This window comes from Oxyura jamaicensis, chromosome 11 (genome assembly GCF_011077185.1).
Source record: "Oxyura jamaicensis isolate SHBP4307 breed ruddy duck chromosome 11, BPBGC_Ojam_1.0, whole genome shotgun sequence".
NCBI classification, from domain to species: domain Eukaryota; kingdom Metazoa; phylum Chordata; class Aves; order Anseriformes; family Anatidae; genus Oxyura; species Oxyura jamaicensis.
This window is the reverse complement of record NC_048903.1, coordinates 18,402,567-18,413,899: the sequence shown is the minus strand read 5'-3', so window position 1 is coordinate 18,413,899 and position 11,333 is coordinate 18,402,567. Positions and strand designations below refer to the sequence as shown.

The following is an 11,333-nucleotide window of genomic DNA, read 5'->3' as shown; positions in this document are numbered from 1 at the left end:
CCCCCCCCCTCGGTGTGCAGGCGGGGATGCGGCAGGGGCGGCGCGGAAGGGGCTCTTTAAAAGCTGCCCCCCGGCAGGGAGCGGGCGGCGGAGGGGGGCCGGGACAGGGCCGAGGGGGCCGACCGGGAGGGCGTGGGGGAGCCGCTCGGGGCGGGGAGATGCTGGGGCGCTCTTACGTCTGTCAAGGAGCGGCAGACGGCCGCGGCGAGAGATAAAAAGTAAAAGGCGAGCGGCGGGGCCGGGGGCAGACTCGGCAGGCACGGCGATGGGAAGCAGCTCCCCGAGGCACCGGCCCAGCTAAACGGGGGGGGGGGGACCCGGCGGGACGCGGACGGCGGCGGCGGCGGCGGCAGCCCGGGGGACAGCGCAGGGGGCGGCTTCTCCCTCCGAGCACCGAGCCCGGCTTCTTTCTTTCTCCCCCCCCCCGCGCCCCGGCTGCCTCCCCCCCCCAGCCCTCCGCCTCTCGCACGCCGGGCTCGGATTTAGGGATAAAGTGGGAGGAGGAGGGAAAAAAGCGGGGGGGGGGGGGGGGGGGGTCGCTGCCATTTGTTTAGCCGCCGAGGGGTGAAGTCTCCCGGTGGAAACAAACCCCGCCGGGAGGAGGAGGAGGAGGAAGGGGGGGCACGGGGGGGGGAGGGGGGCGTCGCGGCGAGCCCCCAGCAGCGTGGCCTTTTGGGGGGGTGCGCGGGGGGGGTGGCGGAGGAGGGCCGGGGCTGGCCGCCGCGGACCTGGCCGTAGATGACTGCAGAAGCGCAGCAGGCTCTGTCCTCTCAGCCCCCTCCTCCTCCGGCGCACAGCAGCTACGGCCCCATGTCCTCCGTGGCCGAGAAGCAGCCGCAGAGCTCGGCCATGGACGCCGCCCCCGGGGCCCCCCCCGGGCCGGCCGGCAGCGCTGCGGGCAGCGGCGGAGCGGCGGGAGGCGGCGGCGGCCCTAAAGCGAAGAAAACGAACGCGGGGATCCGGCGGCCGGAGAAGCCGCCTTATTCCTACATCGCCCTCATCGTCATGGCCATCCAGAGCTCGCCCTCCAAGCGGCTGACCCTGAGCGAGATCTACCAGTTCTTGCAGAGCCGCTTCCCTTTCTTCCGCGGCTCCTACCAGGGCTGGAAAAACTCGGTGCGCCACAACCTCTCGCTCAACGAGTGCTTCATCAAGCTGCCCAAAGGGCTGGGCCGCCCGGGCAAGGGCCACTACTGGACCATCGACCCCGCCAGCGAGTTCATGTTCGAGGAAGGCTCGTTCCGCCGCCGGCCCCGAGGCTTCAGGAGGAAATGCCAGGCGCTGAAACCTATGTACAGCATGATGAACGGGCTCAGCTTCAACCACCTCCCCGACAGCTACAGCTTCCAGGGCTCGGCCGGAGGGCTCTCGTGCCCCCCCAACAGCCTCTCCCTCGAGGGGGGCTTGGGCATGATGAACGGCCACTTGGCCGGCAACGTGGACGGGATGGGGCTGGCCAGCCACTCCGTGCCCCACCTGCCCGCTAACGGCGGGCACTCCTACATGGGCGGCTGCACCGGCTCCTCGGCGGGGGAATACCCACACCACGACGGCTCCGTGCCCGCCTCCCCGCTGCTCGCCGGCGGCGGCGTGATGGAGCCGCACTCGGTCTACTCCAGCTCGGCCTCGGCTTGGGCTCCCTCCGCTTCGGCCGCCTTGAACACGGGAGCTTCCTACATCAAGCAGCAGCCGCTGTCGCCCTGCAACCCCACGGCCAACCCGCTCTCCTCCAGCCTTTCCACGCACTCCCTCGACCAGTCCTACCTGCACCAGAACAGCCACAACACCGCCGAGCTGCAAGGTGAGGCGCGGACACGCGTGGGGAGAGCCCCGAGCCCGCCGCGACGGCTCGGCCGGGGGCTGCCGGCGGAGCTGTGGGGGGGTCGAGGACCGTTTTTAGGCATCCCCCCCCGCCCCGGGAGAGGCTGCCGTGCCCTCGCTCTTCGCCTTCTTTCCTGAGGGAACCGGCCGGCCCCACGGTGGTGCTGCCCGGGCGGTTCGTGCCGTCGGGGCTCGCCCTGTCGCTGCTCGCCCCGTCGCTGCTGCGGGGCCGGGAGCAGCCGAGCCCCGGGCTCCGCTCCCCCGGGGGCTGCTCCGCGCCCGGAGCTGCCCCGGGCCTTGGGCTGTTAGGCTCAGGCAGGAGAGGGGCTGCGGGAAGGCGAGGCCCGGGATGGGTGCCGGGGGTTCCAGGGCTCGGAGCGAATAGGTAGGAGCGGGCAGAGCGGCGGGGACGGGACAGGGAAGGGGCGAGGAGGGAGGACGAAGGGGTGCCGGCAGCCCCACAGCGACTGACGGGGAGCTCAGCTCCTGTCTTCGACCTCTATCGAGGCCTTAGGATTAGGGTTATCTAGGGCTCTGGAGGCTCCCAACGACGTCGGAGGGAGAAATGGGGGGGATTTTCCCCCTGGGGTGCCCGCCACCCGGTTCCTCCCGGCCCTGGCCCCCGCCGTCCCCACGATCCGCTCCTCCCAGGGCTGTGTTTTCCTCGGGGCTGTATTTTCCAGGCCCGCCGCCTCCCTCCGGCCTCCGCTCCTCCGCCCATGCGGAAGTCGGAGGTTGGGGCGCCCCGCGCCCCGCAGCTTCGGCCCGGCCTCGGTCCCCCCGCAGCCCCGCTGCTGCTGCCCGGAGGAGGCTTTGCCTTGGCCCGAAGAGGGGGCGTCGTTTTTACGGCCTCTGCTGGACCACGGAGGCCTGTGGAGGGACGTGGAGGCCGGGGCTGGCCTTCGTGATGAGGCCCAAAGTCTCCTCGGGGAGGCTGTCGGGGTGCAGGGAACGGGGCTGGGGGCTGCGCAGCATCCCCGTGCCTTCGGGGGAGCGAGAAAAGCGCCGCGGCCAGGGTGTAAAACAGCGGCAGTGGGGCAGAAGCGCCGAGAAAAGGGCGGAAAGGCGCTGGAGGGAGGACAGCGAGGCCTGGCCCGGGCACAGCGCCGAGCCGAGCCGGGCCATGCCGGGGACAGCGGCTGTCTGCGGGGTCCCGCCGGGCTCCCGCCTCTGTCCCTGCTCCGCCACCGAGCCGGTGGTTATCTGCCGTACACATCTCGCTGGGGAAGACCTTGAACGAACCCCAAATCTCTGGGAAAAGGAGCAAAAAGCCGTCCGGAGGAGGCGCCGGGGCCGTCCGCGGCGTGAGGGCAACGGCTCCCAAAAATAGCCCGGGTTCCCAGCGCCGTCCCGGGGTCCGCGGCTCTTCCTGAGCGCACCCCAACACTTCGGGACCTTTTTACGTCCCCAGGCGGCTGCAGAAGCGGCAGAAAAAAATCCGCTCTCGGCTGCCTTTCGCCCTCGGCGTCTCCGGCCGCTTTCTGGGGCCGGCCCGTCGGGGCTGGGCTGAGAGCGGCCACACTGCCCCGCTCCGCACCCCGCGGGGAGCACCCAGCACCCTCGGGGGCGCAAAAAGTGGGGCAATAAAATAAAATCAAAACAACCCGAGACAAAATTCAACCCATCTCCTTGAAGTCTCAAATCTCCTCGGGCCGGCTAAGGGAGAGCCGAGGCCGCGGAGGTTTCCTCGGCGCCACCTGCCCCGATATTGAGGGGCAAAACCCCAAATTCCCAACCGGGCTCTGCGAGGCGCGGACGGCAGTTTCTCCGCCGTGCTCAAACTCTTTTACTGACTGTACCCACGACGGCTGACACTTCTTTTTCCCCCTGTCCCACAGGCATCCCGCGGTATCACTCCCAGTCTCCGAGCATGTGCGACAGAAAGGAATTCGTCTTCTCTTTCAACGCCATGGCCTCCTCCTCCATGCATTCGGCGGGCAGCGGCTCCTATTACCACCAACAAGTGACATACCAGGACATCAAGCCGTGCGTTATGTGATACGGGGCGGAAAAGCCACCTCCCGGGGCCGCCGAGGCCTGACCCGGGCACCGAGCCCCCCACTCCCATCCCCCCGGACCCTGGGGGCGCAGGGGGGGTCTCTCCGGGCCGGGAGGAAGGGCCGGGAGCCCCGGGGACCGCCGTGCGCGGCGGCTGAGCACCGGCCCCGGCCCCAACACGTGTCTTCAATCAGAGACGGTCTCTGCCTTCTTCTGCTTCTCCGCTTGGGTCGGCTTGGGGTGAGAGGAAAAGCAAAAGCAGCCCCCCGAAACACCCACCGCCGCCTCCTCACCCGAAATCCCCGACTGCGAGTTTGGGTTAAGAGTTTGACAAATGAGGTTTTGATTATTTCCTTAAAAAATAAAAACAAAAAAAAGAAAGGAAAAGAAAAGAAATGAAAGAAAGAAGAAAAAGAATTTGCTAACCACGTTTTCTAAGTCAGTGCATTGAGCGATGCCACCAGCCCGGTGGGTAGGGGCAGAGCTGGCTCTGGCCGGGGGCTCCACGGACTCCCCCGGTGCCCGCGGCCGCTCCACGCTGCCTCCCCGGTCATCTCCGGGCTTGCCGGCCCGGCCTTCGGTCCCGTCTCACTTCGAGCCCCTACTTCCGAGAAATATCTTCTTAGTTTTGTTTCTTTGCCGGCAAACACACAGCGGGCAAAAATCTCTCAGAGGGATTTTTTAAAAACTATATATATAATTTTTTTTTTGCCTGCATAAAGACTGCAGGATCAGACCCTATGCAGAGAGAATAAGGCACTTTGAAAAGAGACAGCCATGCTCATTCTGTTATTTATTCTACATTTTTTTGTTGTTGTTGCTAATAATCGAGACACGAGTAGTCTCAGTTGATCAGTATTAAAGCGGTGGAGCTCTGTTGGCAATATTTGCCATATAGATTTTTTTTTTTTTAGTTAACCTTTGTAAATTTTAAACCGATCATGGTCTTCGTGTAAAGACAATCTTCCATATGTTTTTATAGAAATATATATATAATGAAGGATTATTCCCCTCCGTCCCTCCTCTATTTTTTTTTTTTGGCCCTTTGTACAGTTCGGTGACACCTATTTTAATTTCTTTCTGCACTGTATAAAATTGTAATTATGTGGTTGGTTTTGTTTTTGTTGGTTTATTTTTTTTTTTCGCCCTGCCCTTTTGTGTACGTTTCGTCCCTAAGGATAAAAAAAAAAAAAAATCGAACCGAAATAAAACATGTATGTTATTTGTACATGGGCTTCACGATTGTATGAGCAGCAAATAAACGAGCATGCGGTGTAAGACGCGTAATTATATCTGAGGAGTCGGGGGGCTCCGCGGGGCCTTCGGGTGTTTGGGGCAAAAAAAAAAAACCCGAGAAGAATAATAAAGCGAGGAGGGAGGCAAATCGGAGGCGATTTTTGATTTTTTTTTTTCTGCTATTATCGCCTTGTCCAAGGAGAAAGTGAAACGCGGTGCCCGACAGCAATTTGCTTCTTGCTCGGGGACGTGGCGGGTCGCTGCGGAGCCCCAGATCTCGGCTCCTTCTTGCTCCTTCTCCTTCTCCTCATCCTCCTTCTCCTCCTCGGGGCCGGCCGGGACCCCGGCGGCTTCGGGCACCCGCGGAACCTCCGCGGCAGGGGGAGAGCGGCCGCGAGACGGCTCGGCAAAGCCGCGTCTGCTGGAGCAGCGCCGTGGAGGTGCCCGGAGGCTTTTCCCTCACCGTGGAAAATAATAATAATAATAATAAAATAAAAATAAGATATTCAAGCGGGTGAACGGGCTGGAGCGTCTCCCACGGGGTCTCCGCGCTGCACGCGGCCGGGACAGACCCGCACCCTCCGCGCCTCGGGACAGCGGGTGGCTGGGGACGGGAATGGGGACAGGGGCAAGGATGGGGACAGGCTGGTGGCTGCGGAGTGGGGTTCGTTACCGGCTCTCGCAAGGCAATTCCCCTTTTACGATATTCAGAGGCCAACGCGCCCACATCAGCTCATGCTACGAAGCCATCCATAGAGTAAAAACTATAAAAAACGAGACACATACGGCTAAATCTGATTCCCTCGTCGGGTATTTCTCTCTTTTTACAGGCAAATTAGGTTGCGGTGTGATAATTAGCTCAGCTTTATGTAATGAGTTTAATTAAAAAGAAATTCAGCCGGTAACAAACCAACAAAATATCTTTCTAATTGTTCTTCTAATTAAGGCAGGTGGGAAAGGCTTTGGCAGAGCTGGTGGAGGCCTCTCTCCGGGATTTTTTCTTTTTTATTATTATTTTTGGGTGTTTATTTTTCAAGGGTAGGCCTGCTTAAGCTAGTGGTGATCAACGTGCGACATTTACTGGGGTTCCCCTGTTTTTACGCCTTTCTGGACGGATCCTTCCCTCTGTTCCCTGCACTGTTGACCGTCCTTGCTGGAGGTGAGCTGTGTTGTTACCAACTTTTTAATGTACAAGCTGAAGGCTGAGGTTTCACTCCTGACGCACATATCTGCGCTAGGTGTGGTTGAGATAGAGGCTCAGGGTGAGGAGTTCAGTCTCTGCCAAGTGGTTTTTCCTTCCTTGAAATCTCACTATCACTCCTAAGATTTGTTTCATCCTTCAGATTCATGTTGAACTTGCTCCTCTATGTGTATTATCGATCCTCTCACAGCTTGGTGTCCACAGGGGATGGAAAGGGCAGGCAGACACCTTGCAATCTGTGGGTCCAGCCTGAGTAAAGTTTGATATCTGGTCCCCAACAAAGGTTCGCATGATTCATTTTCCTCCCTCCCATCGGTTCCCCTGCCCCATGCCGCCAAACCTGGAAAAACAGAACCACTGCATACCATGGACGCCACATACTCCTCAAGCCAGTGAGCGCAGTCTAAACAGGCAGCTCTCCATCTCAGACACCTCCACCAGGGAGGAGAGGATGAAACCCTGTGGGCTCCTGCCCCCAGCCCTTGTTCTGCACGAGACAAACCTGCTTTTTCCCTGCATGTGTTGTCCCAGGGGACAGCAAAAAACCTAGCTGCTATCACAACCGGTCCCTTTGTAGCAGCAGCTCTGCATGTATGGCTGTGCGGTTGGGTGGGCTGGGAGGCGAGGAGAAATAAGCTTGTTCAGAAACACTGGTGGAGCCTTGTAAGAGGAGAGGAGAAGTAGGCTTGCTCAGAAATATGGTATTTGCTCATGCAACGGCCTCTGCCTGCCCAGCTCTGAGCTGTGGTCAGCTGATGTGGCTCCATTGAGCATCAAGGATCTGCTTTCTACTCCTTGTCACCCGCTACCCCATCCATAGGTAATAAAACTACCAGGTTTTCTTTTTTTTTGGTGTTTCTACTACAGGAACGTGAGCTTTATGCAAGGCTGTTGTGTTGAAATGCGATGCACAGTAAGCAGGCCTGGTGCTTCCGACCAGATGTGGCACAAAGGGACCCAGAAATCCCCAAGCACCAGGGCCAGGTGGTGCCACAGCAGAGCGTTTGGTGGCAAAGAGCCTTGGTGGCCCTGATGCTTCCCGGGTGTTTCCTTCCCCTGCCACGGAGCTGGGTGTGCACACTTACTGCCCTGTTCCTTGCACTCTCGTGTGCACGCAGCTGAGTGCTTTGGGTGGAGGCACACGGTGGTCCCGCGCGGGCAGGGCGCAGAAAGCCCCAAGGCTGCGAGAGCTGCACTTGGGAGCCCCACGAGAGGCGGTGCGGGGCTGAGGTCCCCGTCGGGGGGGGGGGGGCCGGGGGGCGATGCGGGGCTCCTTGGGTCGGGGGGCGGCACCTGGGGAGGGGGAGCGGGCCCGGGGGCGGCCCGGAGCCGTTCCCTTGGCGGCAGCGCCACCTGGTGCCGCGCACCGCGCACCGCTCCGGGAGGCGTCTGCCCTTCCCTCCGTGCGCCCTGCTGGGGTGGGCGCCGCAGGCTTCGGGTCGGGGTTTCTTTTCCTTTCTTTTCCTTTTTTATTTTATTTTTTTTTATTCTTTTTCCTTACGCTTTCTGTTAGCCGGAGCTCCGAAGGTGATCGGCCCTTTCCTGCATCTTCAAATTTACCATTGAAACATTGGAGCTTGGACACATCAGGCAAACCGTCTTTATGGGATGCTTCTGGGTCAGGCCTGTTCTACCCCCAGGTGGGACAGATGTGAATATGTGGCATGGGGTTTCATAGAGAATCTCATGTATACTCAGCACGCGATGCTCTTGGATGTGGGTGGTTACACAGACTAGCAGAAAACTAGGCACTTTGGAGACTTTGCTAGTGGAAACAGATCCTTTGAATCTTAAAAGGGAATTTAGAAGGCCAAGTTCTGAGCTTGGTCTGTACTTTTTAGCAGGTGAAGGCTCAGATCCATCAGGATAATTGGGTGCCTGACTTCTGTATTGAGTCCAAGAAGCTTGGGACCTATATGCGTCAGTGGACATCAGTTACAGTAATTTCCACTTTTCAAAAGTGAACTTTTCAAAAGGGGACTTTGACTTATTTTGGAAGACCATATGCTTTGAGAAGACCAAACCTGGACATTTGCTCACTTTCCATGCGTGCTTACAAGCGTAACTCCTGCCTGATACCAATTTCTGCAGGAAGACAGTGTTAGGGTTGTTTCTGCAGGCTTGGCATTTGCATGTTTGTGCCAAAAAATCTTTGGCACTGGGAGTTGACCTCAGGGATATAACTGATGCAGGGGAGTGTGCGTCTGGCTGAAGGAGGCCCCCATGATGAGCAGGAGATGCCCAGAGTGTTAGCAGCAGCTCTGCAATCGTGAGCTTATGTTATTCATAGGAACAATTATCAGATTGGCTCAAGAAGTGAGGAGAGGCATGCAGCTCAGTTGTTTTTTTTTTTTTTTAACTAACTTTCATTGCCAGTACTCATCCTGCCCAGTAAGCAACTAAAATCAGAATATTATTAAGGAATGATAAAAGAAGGAATAAAGCTCGTTGTTACTATCTTCCAGGATGGAGAGCTGTCAATTTGCACAGGCTTAAAAGAGGTTCTTTGAGACCAATTCCCCGTTATCTGAGGTAAACACAAATCTCTTCTCAGACACTTCCTAGAGGTTCTCTGAGAGATCCCAAGAAGCCTGTAGGTCAGAGGTTGAAATTCATGGTCACAAGCACATATATCAGAGCAAATGTCAATCCCAGAGATCAGATCTGCTTGATCAAGGAATGAGATGCGTGGATATTGGCAGTGCCACCTCACTTCAGTATTTCTTACAGTGACATAAATACTAGAGACTGGACATAGTCATTTCTTTATTTGAGGCAGCAGGAGTTGAAAGACCCAGAATGGTACTGAAAGTGCAGTTCTGTGGCTCAGCTCAGCTTCAGGCTAATTACTGAAAAAATAAGCAAACACACCTGAGAAAGCAGTATGTTAGAGCCTGGAAAGTTTTGCAGGGACTTAAGAGTACCAAGAGTTCACTTGGAGCTGGACGTGTTACAGCGATTGTGTTCCTATATGGTGGTAAAGAAAAGACACTGCAGATCAACTACCTGAGTAATCGCTTCCTTCAGAGAGGTGGAAACACCAGACTTTGGAATCTGAGCAGTGCAAGTGCCTGGAAAGACTCTGAAAATACGATATCCCTCTGGAAAAACTGTAAGTATTACTCTTGTCTGAATGATTAACTTTATTCTAGCAGATTGCTCCAAGATACTAAGGAGTGGCAGGAGTGGATACACTAATGACTAGAAATGTAGAGGTTTTTGCAACCTTTCATCAATGTTTCACTTCCTTCCCTGCCCTTTTTTCCTCTCATCTAACAGTCCTGAATGTTTGCCTTATTCCTTAAAGAAAAAAATTGCCCTGTTTTAGCCCCACGTTTCTGCATGGGATGGGTGGACCATACACAGTTGATTTGCTAGACCTCTGGAGGAGGCACGTCTCTGGGAAAGGAGCTCAGATTCTGTTTCCCATCTTGTCTCCTGGGACAAGAGAGCTGTGACTTACGTCCCTGGACTGGAGGGAGGCTTGCAGTTGAGTGCTTTGACTGACTAGAAGGCTCTTCTGGCGCAGGAGAAACCAAAGGATCACAGGATTCCCAACCACAGCAGGGCTGTGTGGAGGCAGAGTGGCTGCGATGCTGCAGCTCTGTTGGGAAGATACAAGATGCCCACCTGTTACATAGGAAAAAGTCAAAAGGTCACCATGCTGTTTTTATTTTTTGAGGGGGAGAGCTTCTGATGAGTTTCTAACCTGTCCCTCCAGTTGTTTCCCAAAGTGCTGGGAACTGCCAGTTGCAGCTGGTCTAGCGGGAGCCAGCTCCGCCTTCCTCATTTTTCCATCTGTAAAACGTGGATGTTACTGGGGCCACCATAAAGATTGACTAGATAGGTCCGTATCCTGAAGTCATTTCTCCCCGTGACTTCAGTGCGATGCCCAGCCCAGAACAATGGCAGGATACACGACCCTAAACATTTCTGCAGTGCTTTGAAAGATGAAAAGCAGTGACTTTTCTACCTATGTCAGTGGAGGGGCAGAGAAACTTTTCATGATGTTTACAGCAGACATTGCAGGCATTATACATGAAAACATGGGAAATGGTGCACTTTTCTTGAATAGAGATAATCTTTAATAGATGGCAATGAGGAAATAGAGGCATTCATACACAAGAAGCTATTTCACAGAGGGGTACGTTTCCCTGACTAACATGGTCACAGTCACAGATGTTTCCTCCAGAGCCAGAACTGCTGCATGGGGCTGTTCCTTCTAAGGAACCGGAATGAGAGAAATCCCAGCTCATGCTTTTCCTCCCCCTCCTCAACCCTTGCTGCAGTTATAGAGAAAAATGCAGAGCCAGTGCTAGATTTTCAATGGAAGCGTTTTCTTAAAAATGTTTGTTTCTCCCTTTGGAGCACTGTAAGACGATTAAATTTAAGACAAAAAAAAAAAGACATGACTTGAAGCCAGCATTTAACCATCCCTTTCCCCAGATATTTTATTGGTCTCCAATGATAATGAGCTAAGTCCTCTGTCCTTAAAGACTGCTTTCTGGGAGGGAACCAGGGACAAATGTGAATGGAGGCGCTGGAGGGCTGGATGGGGACCTGGCTGTGACACAGGAGCAGGATTTGCTGTCTTCCCACCCTGATGTTGAGACTTTTTTCCTTTTTCTCTCCATGGAAACAAACAATCTCTGACTCTTGTCACTCAGAGGAGACTACACAGCAAGATGGCTTGTTTACTTGCTGTTGTCTTTGGTGGATTGAAGCTGTGTGGCCTTGTCCTTGTTCCAGGAAATGCATGGACATAGCTGTCTGAAGGAAAACCCTCATGATTGTATAGTTTTCAGTGCTGAGTGGCATTTAGCCACCTCGTTTTTATTGTTCGCAGATCACAATGTTGCCTCACTGCTCTGTGCCACACACCACGCTGTGACTAATATCATTCAACAAAAGAAAATCCCCTCCAAAGTGACCATGTTCTCCAGCCTAATGGAGCTGGTGGAGGCTCCATTCATCCGATAGTTTTCTCTTTGCATCTCTCCCACAAGCGGGGATAGAAGAGGAGCAGAATCGCTCTGGGAAGCTCATACACATGCTGTAACACCTAGGGTGGTCACTG

General features: G+C 55.9%; 1 protein-coding gene and 2 long non-coding RNA genes across 3 annotated transcripts; all 3 read left to right on the top strand.

Annotated features, from left to right (window-relative positions):
- Positions 1–150: 150 nt before the first annotated feature.
- On the top strand, positions 151–5,097 carry FOXF1 (forkhead box F1). The gene is made up of 2 exons (XM_035336736.1): positions 151–1,801; positions 3,660–5,097. The coding sequence occupies exons 1-2, from the start codon at positions 739–741 to the stop codon at positions 3,818–3,820; spliced, it is 1,224 nt and encodes a 407-aa protein (XP_035192627.1). The 5' UTR covers positions 151–738; the 3' UTR covers positions 3,821–5,097.
- Positions 5,098–6,092: 995 nt separating this feature from the next.
- Positions 6,093–8,259, top strand: LOC118172671. The gene is made up of 3 exons (XR_004753808.1): positions 6,093–6,214; positions 7,770–7,896; positions 8,098–8,259. It is a non-coding gene; the product is annotated as an uncharacterized LOC118172671 (long non-coding RNA).
- A 973-nt stretch (positions 8,260–9,232) lies between these two features.
- On the top strand, positions 9,233–11,109 carry LOC118172672. The gene is made up of 2 exons (XR_004753809.1): positions 9,233–9,368; positions 10,924–11,109. It is a non-coding gene; the product is annotated as an uncharacterized LOC118172672 (long non-coding RNA).
- Positions 11,110–11,333: the final 224 nt, after the last annotated feature.